The sequence below is a fragment of the Convolutriloba macropyga genome, chromosome 7 (genome assembly GCF_964194025.1).
Source record: "Convolutriloba macropyga chromosome 7, txConMacr16.3, whole genome shotgun sequence".
NCBI classification, from domain to species: domain Eukaryota; kingdom Metazoa; phylum Xenacoelomorpha; order Acoela; family Convolutidae; genus Convolutriloba; species Convolutriloba macropyga.
The window spans coordinates 13,585,642-13,607,965 of record NC_134474.1 but is presented as its reverse complement, the minus strand read 5'-3'; the positions used below and the strand labels follow the sequence as shown (position 1 = coordinate 13,607,965).

At 35.3% G+C, this 22,324-nt stretch overlaps 1 protein-coding gene across 1 annotated transcript in view; it reads left to right on the top strand.

Moving 5' to 3' along the window:
* LOC142342949 (von Willebrand factor A domain-containing protein 3B-like) overlaps positions 1-22,324 on the top strand; it is a 57,354-nt gene extending 35,030 nt beyond the window's left edge. Inside the window, exons 12-13 of the mRNA XM_075394628.1 lie at positions 19,748-19,895; positions 20,153-22,324. Of these exons, the coding sequence (XP_075250743.1) occupies positions 19,748-19,895; positions 20,153-22,080 (2,076 nt within the window). The 3' untranslated portion in view covers positions 22,081-22,324. The remainder of the gene's footprint in view (positions 1-19,747; positions 19,896-20,152) is intronic.

The following is a 22,324-nucleotide window of genomic DNA, read 5'->3' as shown; positions in this document are numbered from 1 at the left end:
CATGTTCATTGTAAAAACTTTGCAAATTTCTAAGTCAAGTGGTTTTGATCAAATCACTAATATGGTTCTTCCGTCATGTTAACTGTAATAGTTGAACCGCTAGTTGACATATTCAACGATTGCATAAAGAGCCATACTTTTCCGCAGAGCTTTAAAATTGCAAAAGTGTTAGCACTTCTTAAAAATGGGAACATGGATGCCCCCAAAACTATAAACTAATAAGTTTGCTACCAACCATTACCAAAATTTTCGAAAAAATTGTTTACAAAAGAATAATGGTTAACTTAATCTCCAAAACAAACTTTTTTCTTGCAGACAATTTGGTTTTCGCTAATAAAGATCATGTATTCATGCCAAGCTGAAATAACTGAAAATATAAGGTTGTCTATGAATAATAAAATCCCTTGCGCATCAGTTTTCTTTGATATAACACAAGCTTTTGATACCATTGATCACTCACTATTACTCAACAAACTATAAATTTAAGATTTTAGGGGCCATTCTAAAAAGGTTATTCATTCCTACCTCAACAATCGCCAACAATATGTTTTCTTCCAGTCGAAAGTCTCTGAGATAGAAAATATTAAAAATGGTGTCCCACAGGGCTCTGTGCTAGGCCCACTCCTCTTCTTCTTAATTTTTGTAAATGATCTGCCAACAAATATGCAAAAATCGGAAATCACATTGTTTGCTGACGATACCAACATACTTTGTGGTGGAAAAGATATTGAAAAAAATATTAAAGATATTATTACGGAGACGATATTATGGTTCAATGAAAAAAACTTTGAGTTAATTCTAAGAAATCTCAGTTGATGTATTTTGGTAAAGTCTTAGGGCTGAATTGGAACCCAATTTTACCAGATTTTGAACTACAAGAATCTGTAAAATTTTTCCTTGCTCTTTCATTGATCTTGAAAATGTGTCATCCTGTAAATACCACACACGGAACCTCAAAAAAAGTTTAATCAGACAAGTCAAATTTAATAATGCAGCACTTGGAAACTCATTGCGGTTAAGGCTGACTAAGATTTATAGTTTTTGCAAACCGAATTACCTTTTCCCTCAGATTTGAAATTCAAAAAATGAATTCGAAGCAGCTCAAAAATTTAGTAGATCAAATTTTCCAAAACTACCTTTTCGACAGTAAGTCTTTTTCACTTTAATTTTTGGCTGATTAGTGGCTGAGGTACAAACTTACTCGTTCTTAATTTTCTGGAAACTAAAATTTAATTGATGAGTTTTTCAAAATGGACGTCACTTAAACAAGCTGTAAAGCTTATCTGACGTACCTTTTGAAAAAGTTTATAGTTATTATTTGTAAACTGTTTTCAAGGAACTTAAATCAATGTTATAAACAAAAATTTTAAAGAGTCAAACTTTTTTCTAAAATTGTATCTGAATTAATTAAAGATCTCTTAAACGATTTTTCAGTTATTTTTTTGTCGATATCGATTCATCCCGGGGAATATGATCGAGTAGAAGGAACAAAGCCATTTAATCTCATTAGTAGATTTGTAACAATGTTTTCTTAATCCCAACTTGTGGCTTAGAGTGAATAAATTTTTTACCAGTCCCATCAAGTTCCGATTATTGTTGTTTTGGGGCGCGAAATTGCAACCTGAATGTCTTTTACGGCGTTTCATCACGGACATTTTATATGGTTATCTTCAACAATTGCCACATTTGGTACTTTGCAGAGATTGTCCTTTTTCTGTGCTGTACTTTACTACAATGTTACTGGCTACAATTATGTAGCCAAATATCAGTTTAAGCGCAGATGAGGACCGCTGATCACGGCCATTCCTCGCATGGTCTGTGGGATGTTATCCCGAAATTTGAAGTCAGCTATTGCGGAGAAGCAATGACGCGCAAGAAGCACACTAGCCGACTCACCACTCGGATATTTTTATAGTTTTATATTCAGGTTCGGCTAAATATTCTAGCCTTCTTTAAGAAAACTAAGGTATTGATAGTTTGGGTCGACTCTTTACAAATTTTAATGCGTTTTTTCTTTGAGTTTTTTTACTCAAGGAAATCAGTTGAGGAACTCCAATATTAATCCTTTCATATAACACATTTTATTATTCAAGCAAATATTAGATTTATATTTAGTCTAATGCTCTGAGTGAAAACAAAACATTGAGCTAAATTTTCCCAAAAATCACAAACCCCTTAAAAATAAAGTGCATTATTTGTGTTTTAACTTTTTGTGGTCTCAACCGTTTTCGGTTTTCCGTCTTTTTCAATTGATTCCCACCAAGGTATACCAAGGACGAAAAACATTTCGCAACCGCAAACCACACCCAGAGAAGCTATTCTGATCTTCTCTAATGTATTTGCAATTTGGCAATGTTTTTTTAAATTAGATACGGTTTCATGACGAGGGCGAATATTTGGCTTCCGGCAACATTTTTTAAAGTAAACACTGCTTTTGGCCTTCAAAATTATACATAGCTCAGAAATTGATCTTTTTCTGGTTTATTAAGATATTGTAAAATGTGATTAATTTCACCAGCAAATAATATGTTCATTTTTTGTTGTGTGATATCTAGAAAATACTGACTATTTTTGCTGCCTTGGCAAAAATTAAATAAACCTACATTTTCTGTGGATTTGTTTTGAAAATTCTATAAGTAGTGATATCAGTGCTGTAATTTAGACTGACTTGCGAGGTCGAAATTAGTGTAATTAAATGAATGTCTAGAACGTGCGAAGAATCAACTGTAGCAGCAAATTGCAGCTAAAATTTTTTTAACTTCTCAAATAATCATCTGTACCTCTATAGCCGATTGAGATAACTGAAAAATTTGGAAGCAATTAATATTAATTTACATTTTATTCCTTACATTCCTCATTTTGCTAGTTGAACACAAAACTGTTGAGAGGATTAAAGTTTTCCCAATTATGGGATTCAGTTAATTCAGGGTGTGCATTTCTCAAACCAATTTCCATCTAAATAAACAAAAGAAAGCATCAAAATATTCAATTTGGTTTACATCAATCTGTGATGTGGCCTATTTCACCATAGTTCCCCGCTTGACGAAAATCAGTTAATTGAAAGTTTTAGCTTCGGATAACGCTTTCCCAGCTTTTTCTCCTTCTCTTTCCTCGATTTTGCTTCACAAGCAACAGTTCTCACATTCAACCTATTTTGTCTTGAATCATTAGCTTGCTTCTGCATCGAATTACGTCTGTTCGAATTTCTTCCACTAAATGACTTTCTGTTGTCGCTATTGTTGAATCGATTTGCAACTCTATAAGCTGCTATCAATAACTGCGCTCTCATATTTTTTGGGCTTGTGATTAACATCAACTCATCGAATCCATGTTTCTTGTAAAATTCATCTAAAACGCCGTAATTTCTTTGACCATCAAGTGATACAGCAGCCAGAATTTTTGGCCCTGGTTTTTTTGCTCGCGAAAGCAGTCGCAAGAACGATTCAGTTATTTCTATTTGTTCCTTTAGTTTAGAATTGATATCAACGACAACTACAAACACATTTGTCCTCTTTAAATGCTCAGATAGAAATTGACGACGTCTCTCTGGGTAAGTCGGGTCATTTTTAGGCACTGAACTGAAGTTATGGCAACGGGAAAAAAATGTTTGTGGTCCAATGTTGAAACAGTGATGTTCTTTTGCAGTGTCGTGTTCATATGAGCCGTCAAAAATGTCGCCAAAAACTAATTTGCGCCGATAACCAGATAAAAACTCAGCATTAACTGCGCCAAAAACAGCAAAATTTACAACCGAGTCTAATAAAGCCATGTAAAAGCAACAACGTAATGAATTTAATGTCTGGATTTCAGATTATTAGAACTAGGGTTCGCGAACTTCAATACTGAAAATTAAGAAATGGTGGTACAGAATAAAACTGTTCAAAATAGAGTCCGTTTCTGAGATCTGTCGAAAGAGTCGACAAGTTGAGCATTCCAATTGAACGATTCACATTTACAAATATAACTCAAAGAGAACAACAGTTTAAATGTTTCAACTTCTTTGATCTTCAATTATAACTAGAAAGATCTAAAAATGGTCTGTAATTGTTGTTGCAATGAAATTGAGTGCGAAAAAATCATTTGTGTATAAAGGAACAAGTCCTGTCACAAAAACAACAAAGTTCGTTAGATATTATACAGGATGCGTCTAATACACGATTTATGTCATATATATATATATATATATATATATATATATATATATATATATATATATATATATAATATCAGGCATACGTGTTTAGACATTATACAGTCAGACGGTCAAAGAAATGAATTATCCCGATTCGTTTTTAAAGGTCGTTCAACGAAGTGGAGCGAAACTTTTGTCGGTGACATTACGGAGTTTTTCCCTGTCAACAAATGTTTTTTTTCCGAATTTGTATATTTTCAGAGCTACAAGGATCAAATTTTTGTAATAATTTTGTTATAGGGTGCTTCATTAGTGTGTTTATAGAGTGTGGTTAGCTCGTTGTCTTTTTCAAAAATGAATCTTATTATTTTATGGGGATGTAACCCCCAAGCCCCCTCCCCCTCAGTTTCTTGCTACAGAAAGTGGATTTTTTACACACACACACACACACACACACACACAAACATACACACAATAAGCGCTCCAAGAACTCTTTCGAATGTGTTGAACTTTTTTTCAAAAACTTCGAACAATGTAAAGCTTTTTACAAAACCAACAGCCCAAAAGCTACGGAGACCAATTGCGTCTTAAATTGTGTCAGATAGGGCGACAGAATAGCGGATGAAAAGTAAAAAGACGCCAACATAAGTCTTCTCTTTCTCCTTTTTATTGGGTCATTTCCAATTAGCAAGTCCTTTATAGGTCTGATTGTTAACAAATATCTCAAAAACCAAAAATTGAGGATCAATTTTTCTCATGGATTGCAGCTAAAGGACGGTGATCTTTTTTGTCAAAAATTGGTCGAATATAATTTTAATGCTTAATCTTTTGCCCAAACAAATCATACCAAGTTACTGCTCAAAAGTGTTATGACGTACCATATCAATATACACCTGAAAACTAAAGAGTTAGAAGTTTTGTCATTTGTTTTCTCGAAAAATTGAAATAATCAAATTTTAGTGGAAAGACGCAGTTATTTTCACAAATGAAAAGCTAACAAAAGTTTTGCCGCTAACAAACCCTTCTCTGGTCCCCCATCTGTCATTTTAGCTATGCCTTTTCTCGAGAACCCCTGCTTTGTGCGCATGAAAATTTCATCTTAACCAGTTTTGTGATCTGTGCATGTTTTTGTGCATGTGTTTGTGTGCTCATCTCTTGTTTTTTGTTTGTACCCAGAAACGACGTGTTTCTCTTTGCGTTTTTTTTTATTCATCTCTCATACTTAATGCTTGGCGCTCCGAAACGATTATGTCTAAGGGCTGGGAATCGTTTTTTCTTATTTCTTCCAAATTGCTTCGAATAAGTAGAATACCAAGATACTATTTTTCGTATCGTTTCGAAGGCCCAAAAGAACTCAGTGTTAATTAAAATTAACATTAAAAAATATCTATCTGGAGTTTTTTGGAATTGTTTGTGACAGTTTTGTACAATTTTGAGCCAACTTAGGAGTATGTTGCTATTTTTTTGTAGTTTTAGTTGCAGATGTTTTAGTCAACCCTAAAGAGGTAGTGCCATCATTAATTTTTGATAGTGCCATCATGAACCCGAGGTAGTGCCATCATGAAACCGATGTTTTTTGGGTAAACTATAGACTAAGGTATTTCAACTTTAAGTGGTAGAAAAAATGTTATTCCCAAACGTCTCCAAATTTTTGGGAATCCTCAGATATCTCATTACGCAACGGCCTTGGAAACCAATTTTTAAATCGTGCTTCGAAAATGAAATCTTAGTTTTTGAAAAAAAAACCACTCCATCGGTAAAGAGAATTTTAAAACTCTATGAAGTTTTTTTATTGATTGCTATCGTTCGTAGTTATAACACCAAATTTCTGCTTGAGGCTTTCACAGCTTGTCAAAGCTTGTCAAAGCCCCAGTCCTGAAAAAATTAAGTTGCTACATTCTAGCGTTCCTCTCCAAAACTGTTTAATGGATTAATTTTCTTAAAAAAAGAACCTTGTTAATTTCCTCTGGTGAACATAAGTATAAAAAGCAAATGCAAAAGAGGCAATGTAAAGTTAAGAAATCAACATTACGAAAAATAATAAAATCATTAAATTACTTAATTAAAAATTTGACCTTACATTATTAAAAAATGGCCTAAAATGCGAGCATAAAATGTTCTCACAATTTTATATGTAAATCATGAAGATTAAAAAGAAAATTAAAATCTAATGCTCTCAATGTCATCTTTTATATCAATTACTTTTGGGTCCTTCAAAAATTCTTTCCAAAAATATTCTTTCAGTTCTTTTTTAAGGAAACTTTCGATGTTGTTTTCAGTCTAAAATTAGAAGGAAGACTATTATAAATTGGAATGGCTTGTGCAATAAAAGAATCAGTTAAAAACTTATTGTTCTTTCTTATATAGAACGTTACTTTTGTTGACCTGTCATGTTGTTTTATTCTCATGGTAGAGAAAGGTTCACTTTTATATGCTGGAAGATCGTTGCTGAGTAAGCGAAAAAAATGTTTTGAGCAATGATATTTCAAGAGAAAAGAAACTGGTAGTATTTTGTTGCGAAATTTGAGATCTGTAGACTGATCGTATTTTCTCCTATTAAAAATGGATTTTATTCCCCAATTCAATTGTTTTTCTAAAGTTGTGAGTAATGCAACCCTAAAAGAGTTATAGCGGAATAATGTAGATGAGTTATTACTATTGCATTAAGTAATAAGACTTTCGTTTTCTCTGGTAAACTTTTACTTAGTGTATTCAAAACTTTTATTCCACAAGCCATTCTCTGAAGAATCTTTTTCACTTCTCCATCATATTTTAGTTTGCTATCAATAATTATGCACAGATTCTTCACACTATTTGATTCTGCTATTCTTTCATTGTCGACATTCAGAACAGTATTTGTTAACCTCTTCCTGGTGCTGAACACAATATATTCTGTTTTTTGTTCGTTCACTACTAACTGGGACTTTGCAAAAAATCAATAATTTTTGAGATGATATGTTCAAGTTTTGTTTTTAACGATATTTCATCAGTGTCGGATGTAAAAAGAAAAGTGTCGTCTGCGTACTGGACGATCGTGCGATCTTTTTCTAGAATCTTTGCTAAATCGTTGACGTAAATGTTAAATAATGGAGATCCTAAAATAGTATTTGTGGAACTCCTCTTTTCAAATTTATCCAATCTGATTCGATTCCATTCAGAACAGCTCTTTGCGTTCTTTCACTCAAATAATTCTCTATTAAATTGGTAGCATGTTCGTCAAAACCTATATTTTCAAGTCTCCGTAACAATATTTTGTGGTTTATAGAATCAAATCCCTTTGAAAGATCTAAAAACGCTCCTGTAACATATTTTTTCTTGTTGTGTTCTAATCTTATTTGTTCTGTCGATTTCAGGATAGCATCCATTGTTGAAATTTGTTTTCTATAACTAAATTGACCAGCAGACAATAATTGCACCATTTCTAGGTAACCCGTGATTTGTGAACTGAAAGCCTTTTAAAAAATTTTTGACAAAGCAGAAGTGACAGAAATAGGTCTATAATTGAGTGGGTCTTCGGGATTCCCTTTTTTGAAGAGTGGAGTTACACAATCTTTTTTAAGATCTTCTGGAAATTTTCCTTCTGTAATGAACGAAGGTATTTTCTAGGGTATTTCCTCTAAAATTGAAGGTATTTCTATTTGTGTTTCATATCTATATGATCTGATCTGCGTTTTCAATTTTTTTTTATTTAAAATAAATGGAGCAACTATAAGACCATAAATGGAGCAACTTTTTTAAACTTCTCTTGAAAACTACGAAAGCTTTTATGATCATTTGTCACATATTATTAAGAAATTTTTCCCATTACGAATTTTTTAAAAAAAAGTAGTTTATTGATAACTTAAGTAAAGAAAATATGAGGATAACTTAAGGCAATTAGGTAAGGATAATTTAAGGTAACCATTCCGGTCTTGTGGGCTTCAGGGTTGCAGATAAATTTATAGTTATATATACTTTAATCAGTTCATTGTAAGGCGGAAAGCTTAAAAATGCTATATAAAGTTTGCAAAAAAATCTTTGGTTAAGTTTTTGGATCCATACAGCTATGATCGTTATCTCGTATTCTCTCTATCTCTGTCTGTTATTATAATCAATAATAAAAATGAGTTGATTTACAAATAAGCTACTACCCAAACAGTGGCTAGCGATGTTTGTTTTGTGAGATCTGAAATATTGTTTACCCACCAGAAATATAACTTATATCTGAAAGCTGCGCGCGCTTCTAAGTATTCATAGACGTCTTTAACTTTTTCTTTCTATTAATTTTTCTTGTGAGTGTACTCAATTTGGAAAATTATGACTCAGCGAAAATGAATTTTTGCAATTATCTAGACGACTAAATGAATTTTGAGAGTATGAGATAGTTCCTTTTGGTGCTGCTTTGGCGGCTTCGTTTCGTAAAATTATCTCGTCTCTTTTTTTTCTGTTTATCCATCTCTCCCCTTTTTCCAAATCTCAGTTGCTTATTTTGTCAGATAGTACTAAAACAGACTAAACAGAATGAAGAGAGATAGAGAAGAGAGAGAGAGAGAGAGAGAGAGAGAGAGAGAGAGAGAGAGAGAGAGAGAGAGCCACAATAATGCGAGGTCAAGAATATGGCAAAACTTAGTACCAAATGACTGTTCTAAAAAATGTAATTAAATGTTTTTTGAGTTTTTTGGAGATCACTTTACTCGATTGTCAACGTAAGAGTGCAGAGAGAGAATAAATTTTTTCCGCCGCCTGTAAGATTCTGAATTTTTTATTGTGTCAGCCTATCACGTGAAAAAACTGGCTCCCGGTCCTCACAATTTCGGAAAGTTTGGTTTGGTGGTTTGCTCTCCTTCTTAACAATCCATTCCCCGTACTATGCCCTTGGCTGTTCAAAAGTTTTGATGCTAAAACACTTATATGAAAGAACACTAATAATAGCTAAATATAATAACTCAATAGGCATCAGGTAATATGCACTATTGCAATCAAAATAACTGCTACTATAACTAAGACCAAAACCAGCAACCACAAACTCGGTACGGTATTTAACTAAGTTATTTTCAATTCAACTCTACAGTAATACTGGTTGGTTCCGGTGCTCGAACGCAATCAGCACCGCTGAAAATATCCCTCAGCTAATAACATACTGATGAACCACAGTTTAATAGCAACAATAACTACGAGCTTCTGCTCTGTCAATCAGGCAAATCTGCCATTTAAATCGGTAAAATCAACTGCTCAGAGCTCTGCGCTCAACGCTACGTTCGGTAGCAGTGAATATTCGGAGCTCTGCTTTCAAACACTACCATCGTTAACAGCGACTTTTCAAAGTTTTGCGTTCAATCGCTCCCGCAATTTTAAGTCAACGACGCCTACTAACAATTACAAGAGCCTCTTGCTCAAAAATACCGGCAAACTATGGCGAACAGTTGATAACTAACTCGTTCACCAAAGAAAACTTCTGTTCTGCGATTTTAGCATGAGCCGCTTCTATACTGAACTGAGTAAAGATTTTGTGTGCGCAAACAAAACAGCAGCCCTCTATACTGCTATTAACTAATCTCTTTACATTCCGTACTACCAGTGCCGTATTACAGTGGGGTGTTAAATATCAGAGGCAATTAGTAAATGTCAGTCAAGATGGCCGCCAATTTGACATACACTCAAATTCCGGACGCATCCGGCGCTACGGACGTTTTGTTAAAATAGGGGAAATCCTGAAGTGACGTCTCTGCCTCGATCAATTGGTTGCAGGCTTACGGTCTAGTTGTGTTGGGCGCTCGTAATTACCGAGGTATTTCAATTTGGCGGCGACTTCATTTGTACTTAGCTCTTCTCCGGTTGTGCGTTTCTGTGTCTCTTGTTTACATAAAGTGGTTTGGGGGTTTGGTTGGCATTCTGCCTAGTTTGGCGTTGGCTCACGGCCTAATGGCACCACATGACAGTTGTCGTGCATAGAATTCAAGAACGAGCGATTACTTGTCTCCTAGGGTGCTAGTGATGCCCACTTGGTGCTGGGATATTAGGTTTGAGAAATCAGGGTGTTTGGACAATTATTGTGTCCCAACTTTCAGATTGATCAAAAAAGTTCCTGAAATGACCAATTTAACGCAAATATGTAAAGTTCCATATCTTTCAATTAGGATGAACACTAATGAATAACTGAAAAATTTGCAATACAAGAAGCTATCGATGAGCTCTCACAAACCATTAATCAAAACAGAGCGAAATTCTCTTTTGAATCACTACGAAACGCAATGAGGTCGGTAAATCACTATAATCTTTTTATGATTACCAGCCAATTAGAAATTACTGTTCTCCCGCTTTTGCTTGGTGTCATGCAAGCTAAGGTACTCTTACTTAAATATTGCCCTTGATAGAAAAAAACTGTTTAATTCATTTACCGCAACTTTGAAGATAACTTCTATTCATGAAAACTGTTCAATGACGACAATTTTATGATCCCAGGCGTTATGATAACAATTCATATGATAACAACGTGCGTCATATTTTCACCACCTCTAGATTTGGGCTTGCCAAATCAATTGGACTTTGGTAGAGTTTTTGTAGTTTCTAGGGTGTCAGGGTTAATTGTGTTATCTAAATTCTTTCGCCCTTATTTCTCGTTCAACGCACTAATGGGCTTAATCAACTTGATTGGTTGTTTTCCTGTTTTTAGTCTCCAATTAATTTGCATGATTCTGAATTGACCTAAATAATAATTTATTCCTAACCTGTCAATCGCAAGGGTTTGAGCTCATTTGTAACGATTTCACATGCCTCCCTTCTGTAGTTTTTAAAATTTTTGATAAATTTATTATTCTCCCCAATTGTACTATCAGTAAAATAGCTTTGCTCATAATTACCAAAAAATCCTAATGAGGTTAGCTGCCTTGGGGTTATCTGCAGATGAGACACGCTTCTTAAATTCTGCTTTTTTTTCTAGATATTGTAATGTGGTTTAGGATCAAGTTCATCAATTTTCCATCCCTTAAAATCAACTGCTTCCACATTTTTTTGTACAACGGACCCGAAGAAGTTTTCCCTGCGATAAACACCATCAAGTTTTTGAAATTTTTCTTTGGAGTTGCGCATCAACTTCGCTATCCCTCTTTAATAACCGCACGAAACTCGGGACACCTCTGATATTTCTTGGTCCTTTTCTCTGCGCCCACTAGATTGGAGTGCCAGCACCTGCTGTACTGAGCAATCTCAGTTTGCAATGAAACATCTGTTCAGTTTTTCTACTTTCAATATCGGCGGTGATTGTTTATTGTCGAGCTCAATGTGTCTTTCGATACCTCTCGTCACTGTCCATTCTTCATTTTCTTTTCTTTCTCGAGAACAAATTCCGTCCTCAACGTGTTCGAGAGAACGGAAAGGGACTAAAGTCATTGATTTTGCATAAAACGTCGTACAATTTGCTGTGAAGCGTTATTTTTGAATAAAAGAGTTTGGAACATACTTCGTTCTTGATCAGTTATATCCTAACTAGGGTGCACTGATACTTGTCTGATCAGGGCCAAAGGTATCTGTATTGATAGCCCCGGATGATCTTATTTTTCTTCAGAAAAAAGATGCAATTAGATTAGATTCAGCAGTAAGTCCGTCTTTTTCACATGTTATAATTTTTTCCCAAGATTCGGGAGAAATGTGCTTTTCTGATCTTCTCCTTGTTTGTTAATTTCTCGAAGCAAGCAACTTTGCCCACTCTTCCTGAAGACAGTGTTCCAACAGTTAACTTGCAAGAGTTTTCCTGTTCCAACAGTTAACTTGCAAGAGTTTTTCAAGAATTTTACAAATCTCTGGTTTGATTAAACATAATCCTGCATGATTCTTACTTGATGATCTTGCAGGATTCTAACAAGATCTTCTTAAATAATTTCGGATATAATCTAGGTTAGCAGATCTTTATTAAAAAGAATGCGTGGAAAACTAAAACATCTGATATTTAAGTTCTGAATCCGAATTATAGTTACTTCTGAATAACATGCAAATTGGCAACGTCTGAATTATACAAATACTTTTGATTGATCTGTAAACATATTTGAAATAAAATATTTGTTAATTTATTTCAGTTTACAGAGTAATCGCTAATTGGTCGTTTACTCGAATACTTTGCAGTCGAGCCAACATCGTCTTTGTTTTGTCTGTTTTTGCCAGACTTCAAAAGTGATGACACTCTATAGGCTGCTATCAGAAATTGTTCTCCAATTTCGATCGATTCGTGATCAGTGTCATCTCATCAAAATCATTTTCACGTTAGAACACATCCAGAATATCGAATTTACGCTTTGGTTCAAATGAAACCGCGGCCAGGATTTTTGGACTTGATATTTTGTAATCAGTAAGAAATTTTCGTGTCAAATATTTCTGTTGTTGCAGGTCCCAGCTCATGACAAAAACAACAATTGAAACATCCACATTGTAAAAACAATTTACGAGCCATTCATGATTTTTTGAGAGACTGCCGTGGTCCAACTCGCAAACACTACAACTAAAAAGAAAATTTCGATCACCGAATTTAAAATTTGGATATTTCTTCATGTTCCCATAAAAAATGCAACCCAAAATAAGGTTTTGCCCAGGAACAGTAAAACTTTCCGGCGTTAAGGCTCCAAATACCGCGAAATTTAGAGATGTTAGCGATAAATCCATTGTTGGTAAAATATTTTCGACTATATTATTAACCACACTAAATTTAAGTAAATATCCAAAAAATTTCAGATTGACCAACCAATTTCCTGAAATGACCAATTAAATGCAAATATGTAAAGTTCCATATCTTTCAATTAGGATGAACACTAATGAATAACTGAAAAATTTGCAATACAAGAAGCTATCGATGAGCTCTCACAAACCATTAATCAAAACAGAGCGAAATTCTCTTTTGAATCACTACGAAACGCAATGAGGTCGGTAAATCACTATAATCTTTTTATGATTACCAGCCAATTAGAAATTACTGTTCTCCCGCTTTTGCTTGGTGTCATGCAAGCTAAGGTACTCTTACTTAAATATTGCCCTTGATAGAAAGAAACTGTTTAATTCATTTACCGCAACTTTGAAGATAACTTCTATTCATGAAAACTGTTCAATGACGACAATTTTATGATCACAGGCGTTATGATAACAATTCATATGATAACAACGTGCGTCATATTTTCACCACCTCTAGATTTGGGCTTGCCAAATCAATTGGACTTTGGTAGAGTTTTTGTAGTTTCTAGGGTGTCAGGGTTAATTGTGTTATCTAAATTCTTTCGCCCTTATTTCTCGTTCAACGCATTAATGGGCTTAATCAACTTGATTGGTTGTTTTCCTGTTTTTAGTCTGCAATTAGTTTGCATGATTCTGAATTGACCTCAATAATAATTTATTCCTAACCTGTCAATCGCAAGGGTTTGAGCTCATTTGTAACGATTTTACATGCCTCCCTTCTGTAGTTTTTAAAATTTTTGATAAGTTTATTATCATCCCCAATTGTACTATCAGTAAAATAGCTTTGCTCATAATTACCAAAAAAATCCTAATGAGGTTAGCTGCCTTGGGGTTATCTGCACATGAGACACGCTTTTTAAATTCTGCTTTTTTGTTCTAGATATTGTAATGTGGTTTAGGATCAAGCTCCTCAATTTTCTATCCCTTACAATTAACTGCATCCAAATTTTTTCCTGGAGTGTTGTACAACGGACCCGACGAAGTTCTCCCTGCGATAGACTCCATCAAGTTTTTGAAATTTTTCTTTGGAGTTGCGCTTCAACTTCGCTATCCCTCTTAAATAACCGCGCGAAACTCAGTTTCTGCTTCGAGACACCTCTGATATTTCTTTGTCCCTTTCTCTGCACCCAGTAGATTGGAGTGCCAGCACCTGGTGTGCTGAGCAATCTCAGTTTGCAATGAAACATCTCTTCAGTTGCTCTACTTTCAATTCCGGTGGTGATTGTTTATTGTCGAGCTCTACGTGTCTTTCGATACCTTTCGGCACTGTCCATTCTTCATTTTTTATTCCTTCTCGAGAACAAATTCCGTCCACAACGTGTTCGAGAGAACGGAAAGGGACTAAAGTCATTGCTTTTGCAGAAAACGAGGTACAATTTGCTGTGAAGCGTTATTGTCGAATAAAAGAGTTTGGAACATACTTCGTTCATGATCAGTTATATCCTAAATAGGGTGCACTGATGTTTGTCTTATCAAGAGCCAAAGGTGTCAGTATTGATCGCCCCAGATGATCTCATTTTTCTTCAGAAAAAAGATGCAATTAGATTAGATTCAGCAGTAAGTCCATCGTTTTCAATTGTTTATAGTTTTTTCACAAGATGCGTGAGAAATTTGATTTCATGATCTTCTCCTTGCTTGTTAATGTCTCGAAGCAACCAACTTTTCCCATTTTTCCAGAACTTTATGTTGCAACTATTCTCTGATACCATTCTTTAATTGAAGTCCACCCCTCTTATGCTGTATCCTTAGTCCTGTTCCAACAGTTATCTTGCAAGAGTTTTTCAAGAAGAAGTCTCTGGTATGCCCGGGTTGCTCATCATACACAATTCTTAGTAGTAATACTAGGTCATATATCATTCCTAGTATTCATACAAGGTCGTAAATGATTTGTATGATTGCCTAGTAGTCTTACAAAGATGAACTATGATTTCCCAGAAATCATACAGGGATCAAACAAAACAATTCAAAGCCTAAAAACTGCATATCTTTCATTTTCTTTAGATGTTGAAAAAATTTCCCGGAGACCATACAAGGTCATATATGACACATAAAACTGATTGTCTTCACATTTTTCCGTATAATGTTGTCAGAGGACATAATAAAATTTTGTATCGCATTTGCATTCCACATTTGATTCTTTGTGTGTTCGAAAAAGATAACTTTCCAACTTAAAAACATTCAGAAAACGAAATTGAGGTTATCGGTAGAAATTTTTTCAAATTGTTTTTATAAAGGAGCATTTATAAGTATAATCTGGCATCAGAGAATATCAGAACTTTATTTATCTAATTGGACTTTATCATTAATTGCGTGCCCAACTTTGCAAATGATATTGCACGTTTGGGTCTTTTGGCGGATCACAAAGTGATGCCGGGAATCACATAAGTGAGTCCCTGTCGAATGAAATTTTTAAAAGACATAAATGGTTTTAAAATTTATGAAAAATATATTTATGGTTCTTGGTATTCATACTAGGATCATATATGATTTCTTTTTAGTCATACAGGGTCATATATGATTTCCTAGTAGTCATGTATGATTTCTAAGTAGTCATACAAGGGTCGTACCAGGAAATACGTTATGATTTGTATGATACCATATATGATCCTTGTATGACCACTCAGAAGTGGAGACCCGGGTGATTTAGCATAATCGTGCATGATTCTTACATGATGGTCTTGCATGATTCTAACAAGATCTTCCTACGCAAATGCCGATTTAATCTAGGGTAGCAGATCATTAGTAAAAAAAATGCGTTGAAAACTAAAAACAACTGATATTTAATTTCTAAATTCGAACTATAGTAACTTCCGAATAACATGCAAATTGGCAACGTCTGAATGATACAAATACTTTTGATTGGGTGCTAGGACAATAGATCGAAAGACAGCAGATTGAAAGGCAACAAATCGAAAGCGAAAATTGGGACAATAGATCGAAAACTAAATTACTCAAGTTGAGTCTTGGCCAATCAGATTTCAGCGCTCATTTATTATACAACATATAACATGTTCTGTTGTGATATTTTGTTCGTTTGTGATAGATTCATATCAAGTCCCACGGGCCGCTGAGGCATGGCCATAATGTGGTAATTATATTTGCAGCTCGCAAATAATGCTTAATTTCAACCAATAAGACAGATTAATTTTCGATCTATTGTCCCAATTTTTCAGTTTTCGATCTGTTATCCTTTCGATCTATTGTCCGGTCATCCTTTGATTGATCTGTAAATATATTTGTAATAAATTATATTTTAATTAATTTCAATTTACAGAGTATTTGCTAATTGGTCGTTTACTCGAATACTTCGCAATCGAGCCAACTTCGTCATTGTTTTGTCTGTTTTTGTCAGACTTCAAAAGTGATGACACTCTATAGGCTGCTATTAGAATTTGCTCTCCAATTTTTGATCGATTCGTGATCAGTGTCATCTCATCAAAATCATGTTCATGGTAGAAGACATCCAAAATATCGAATTTTCGCTTTGGTTCAAATGAAACCGCTGCCAGGATTTTTGGACTTGATATTTTGTAATCAGTAAGAAATTGGCGCGTCAAATATTTCTGTTGTTGCAGGTCCCAGCTCATGTCAAAAACAACAATTAAAACATCCACATTGTGTAAACAATTTACGATCCATTCTTGATTTTTTGAGATACTGCCGTGGTTCAACTCGCAAACACTACAACTATAAAGAAAGTTGCGATCACCGAATTTAAAATTTGGATATTTCTTCTTGTTCCCATCAAAAATGCGACCCAAAATTAGCTTTTGCCCAGAAACAGTAAAAATTCCCGGTTTTAAAGCTCCAAATACCGCGAAATTTAGATATGTTTTCGATAAATCCATTGTTAGTAAAATACTTTCGACTATATTATTAACCACCCTAAACTTAAGTAAATATCCAGATAGAGTATTTGTTGAAAGGATCTGATATTCAGCAATAAGACTCAAATGTGTTCAATCAGTTTTGTAACAAACGTCAAATTAAATTTTGATTCAAGCAGCGAGGACAAATTTCACAAACATTTCAGCAAAAATTCTTCACATTTCATAGTAGTGCTCCAAATTACTGACATCAATTCCAGAAAAGGAAAATTTGTCAAATTTTTTGGTAGTGAATCAAATTGATGACGTAAATTCCACAAATGTAAAGTTTGTCTCCTATTTTGATATATAGTGACCCAAATTATAGTAAAAAAGGAGGCGTATCAGTTTTGAATTTATCAAGCTTTCGTCTTTCCAAACTATCTTGATCTCCTTTTTTAAACATTTTGAAGATTTTAAACATTGATTAGCTGACTGATTGTACGCTTATTCTCAACGCAGTAATCAAGCTGAATTAAACATTTTTATTTCAACACATGCTTAAACTTTTCATGATTTTTCCCAGAGATAGAAAAAAAATCCGTGGGGTTTTTCACAACCATTTTTTGTCTATGAAGTTCTCTCATGTATCCCATATGCAAGATTTTAAAAGTTTCGTTGACCAGTAATGACTGTTAAGCTCAGAGAAGGACAAAAAACTTCAAAAATTTTGAAAGCTTGCTAAAATTCTTGATATTAATATCTTCAAAACCATTTCAATGTCTCAACAGACTATTCAGTATCCTTATTTCAAGTCTTGAATATTTTCACTGACTCATAAAGATCCGTAAACTTGGATAATAGTTTTTCGAAAATTTGAAAACAAAAGAATTTTATCAAAAAATTGCTAACTCTCGAGTCATTAAAACATTGATAAACATTCCATTAACTCCAGCAACTATGCAACAGCCTATTATCAAACCCCGGAAAAGGTCCCTGTTGCCGGAAAAAAATCAAAATTTAAAAAACTATTAAAAAACTTGAAAAAATTAGAAAACTTTTCGGAATTGCCTAATTTCGTGATATTAATATTTTGGAAAGCATTGAATTACATCTAGAAACTATGCAGTAACCACATATAAAAATCTAGAGGAGGTTCTTTGACTCTTGATGCTTGAGAAACCTAAAAACAACAAAAATTTTATTTCAAGTTTTATAAAGAATTGCTAAAATTTGTGATATCAAAAAGTTCAAAACTATTTCATGGCAAATAAAAATTTTCAGTAGCATATTTTCCATTACATCCCATTACATCTGGAAACTATACAGTAGCATATTTTCAAACTCTAGAAGATGTTCCTTAGCTTTTGAGGCTGAAATCCTACAGAATGACAAAAGCTTTCAAAAAACTTGAAAAAAATTGCAAGTTTTATAAAAAAAAATTGCTAAAAATTGTGATATCAAAAAGTTGAAAACTGTTCCATGTCCAATAAAAAGTTTTCAGTAACTTATTTTGAAACTCCTAAGGAAGTTTCCTGGCCCCTGGGTCTGGAAAAATTTGAATAATGACAAAAAATGTCAAAAAAATTGACAAATTGCAAGTTTTGTCGAAAAAACGTTAAAATGTTGAAAACCATACCATTACCACTAAAAACTATGCAATGATCTAGTCTCAAAACCTATAGGAGGTTCCTTGACACCTAGGGCTGAAAATTGTCCAATAACTTTTGTCAAAATTGTCAAATAATTTGTGAAAATTAGTAAAAATTTGCGTATTTTTGTTTGGTTTACCTAAAGATAGAGCTCTTAAAATGGTCATAAAAAGTAATTGTGTCCTGCAAAAGACCTTTAACAACTGAAATGAGATTCAGTGTTAGACTGTTGCATCAAAAAATTGAAACATGACGATTAAACACAAAAAATTGCAATATTTTGGGCTCAAAATCTCCTAAAAATGACTTTTTAATCTTAAACTACTGCTTTCCTGTTAGGTTCAGCACACTAAGCACTTGAAGGACTACTAAACGCGGCCAAGGGCTTCTAATGAAACTCAATGCCCGCTGGGCGTTACCTGTTTGTCCCGTTTTTCAGGACGAAAAACCAAATGGGTCAGACAAAAAATCGGTCAAGTAAATAGTTATATAAGCTTTTTCGCTTAGTCATTTTTTTCGGTGGCCGCCGTATTGGCCGACAGGGCGTTTAGCCGACAACAAAAAAATGATAAATTTAACTGACAATTTGAGTAAAATGAGCAATAAAGCTTATTCTGAAGCTGTGATTGTCCAATTTAAAACACTATTTCGTAAGCGGAGAAATATACCGCAGTTTTTTATCAACTAGTATAACGAAGGTCTATCCGTGGTCGCACCGTATTTTACCGCATCTGGCCATGCCTCGGGGGTCTTGGCCATGCCTCAGTGGCCCGTGGGACTTGATATGAATCTATCACAACCGAACAACTGATTTATGGAACAATTATGGATTATTATTGCCAATTATGATAAAACTGTCGGCTAAATTTCTCATTTTTTCCTTGTCGGCTAAACGCCCTGTCGGCCAAATTTCCTAGCACCATTTTTTTCGTGCGTGTAGTTACTTGGGTGTAGTTTTTGAAGTCGAGTTTTCACTGACAAAAAGTTCAACAGATCAACTGTTTATTATTTCAACTGTGTATAGTCAACTGTTCATTAACATCTCGAACATATAAACTATTGGATATAAATATGATGTACATCTGTAAATTAATATACACTTAACCGTCAACTCACGAATGTCTACTGCTATTTGTGTCCAAGGCAATGAAGCTTCTAAATTAAGCTCATTAGAATAATGCCTTTTGATACACTTTAGCAATCCTTTCAATCGGTCTTTGTCCATACTTTCAATCAAATTAGTATCCGGAAATCTGTACTCTACCCAGGTCGAGGTGTGCGTTAATGATCAAACAATTAAAAACGCACGGGGGTGGTAAAGTGCAGTTTCGGTTATATGGCAATATTTATTTATAAATTGGGTGTACTCAACCTTAATGCGACTTGATAAGCGGAAACTGAAATTTTCTTCCCAAATTTAAGAAAAAAGAAGAGTAAGTTTGATCATTCTGCTTGTATTTTAGGGCTACCAGAGTGAAGACTTGACCTTGTTGAAACTGGAAGCAAACAGAGCAACTCAGAGTCTGAATTTGGTGGCTAAATTGAGAGCTCTCTGTGCCACGATGGAGTGGGGAACAAACCCACCAACTCCTGCAAACAAGTCACAAAAAGGTCAACAAGTTTCAGACAAAACCCACGGAGATACCCCCCCCCCCCCACTTGATTGCTAAAGGGCTGCAGCGTCACCTAAACTAATTGCCTATCAAACGAATTCTGCTCGTAACTTACATGATAATGCGAAGGCGAACAGCTGCTTCAATCCGGGAGATAACATCACAATAATGAGAACCATGAGAAATAGCCAAGACAAAATTAAATTACTGCTAAATCTAACTTACAATGTTTGACAGATGTAATTGTTGTTTCAGGATCGGCTCCTCGGAAACTGCAAATAATTGACCCTGAAAAGGAAATGGCAGCAACATCCGCAACTTCGACCAACTCCCCCAGGCGAACATTGTCAAGTCCAGGACCCAAAAGTCGCCAACCAGACGCAGCTCGACTTCAGTTAATGCGACGAACTCTGAGAACAATGCGACAATATGGAAGCAAAGACTCGGATCCACCGGATTCTGCAAAATCCGAGACCTCGGAAGCTGTTCGGGATTCGAGTGACTATCAAGTGGTTCCGGGAGGTTCTGAAAGTTTTGGACAACAGGGAAAAGAGAAAAGTCAAGCTGGGTGGATTTTAGAGGAGACGAAAAAACTGTTTGAAAGACAACGTGAGAGAAGAGAAAACGCTCTGAAAGTAGCTGACCACGTTTTGCTTGAAAATCAGCTGTCAAGTGACAGTCGCCGTAGTCCGCGAAGGAAAAAATTTCAAGGTCAAAATTTCGATGACGAAGAAGAAAAGTTGCAAGATTGGTTGAAGAAAAACAGTTTAATAGCTAAGCGGCTTACTATAATTGATGCGTTGTCGAAAACTCTAATTACACAAAAACCAATGTCGGTACCCTCAATTGATAAGGTAGTTTTGTCGCGGGTTTTCGACGACATTCTGCCCATATCATATGCAACAAGCAGTCAAAGACAAAACCAGAAAGCAAATAACGAAATTCATCTAGTAAACCCGGCCGCCGTGGATCTCAAATCTTACGAGGACAAGCTGACCCAAACGATCCAGACTTTCTATCGAAAGTTAGACTGGTATATCTGGCAAAGGTTGCCAAATATGGAACGACAGGGATACAGTAACATCCCCCCAAATTGGGAAACTGACCGAGGAGTGATTCTAGAATCTCTGCAAAGGTGCAACTGGCCAGTTACTAGGGAAGAAATTCAGTTAATTGACGATGAAATTGAACTGGGAAAGAAATTTCTGCAGCAGTCAATTGATCTGCGCCTATGTTGCCGAAACTCAAGCAAACGATCACCTGACCGACAAACTTCCAAAACAGCCCGTGACGTCCCTGGACATCAACTATCATCTCGACTTTCGGCTAGGCGAACTCAGAGACCTCAATCGGCTAGACGGACGGTTTCATTACGAGGTGCTCAAACATACAGAGAGGAAATAACGGCTAAAGTTGAGTTATCTCAAGATGAAATCAATTTAGTTCAGATGTACAGAGAAAAACTTCACAGTGCTCGCGTAGGGCAACGATCGACTAAGCCGAAAATTCGAAAAGATATTAGCCCGCCTGTAAGACGCAAAGTTGCGCAACCATTACAGCATGTGGAAACGAACAGAAATCAGAGACCTGGCGAGACTTCTCACAACTCGAGTGACTCTTACACGTCATCTCATTCTAGCACTGATTGGCCGACTGATCGCGAAGCCGATCACAAAACACCAAACCGAACAGCGAATCAAAAAAATTCAGATAAAGGGGCAGGTCCTACCAGATCAAAAAACTCCTCGCCTGAAAATGAGCAAGAAATAAAAACAGAAGAAAGTGCATCATCCGAGAAGCCATTATTACATAACATTCTCAAAAACACGAACGGTATGAACAAAAATGAAGAGCAAAGGTCAAACACTGAAGGTCAGGGCTCCTGGGAATCGTACAGTCAGGACTTCACAGGATTGCAATCGGGATCTGCGGAACCTCTGAAGAGTCCGGATCCCGATGCTGAGGGTTACATGAAACATCGTCAACTAGACAGGAAGTCCTCGGAACCTGGCAGGCCGCTGACTTCCGACCCAAGACAGGGTCTTAAGGGGGGTCAGGAGAAAAGGAGAAGTGTTGCTGCGAGTTCTTCAGCAGAAGCGGATGCTGCTTACAGTAACCCTGAAGAGAATTCTAGCGATGAATTCGAAGAAAATGTGGAAGCAAATGACAGTTTCTTTGATTAGTACCAAAGCGATTAACCTGTAATTGACGATTAAAAAAAATAACAGCAACCGACTGAATTATTAGAAACTAACTGCCATAAAAGTCTAATTTTGTGTAATAAAAAATCACTGAAGCAAAACTTGCAATAACAAGACGTTAAAATGGAACGGAAAGGAACTACAAATATCGATTTTAAACTTGATTTCGTTCTACTTGCTAATGATAATTATTCTTGAGTTTAATAAAGCTGATATTTTGTTAAAA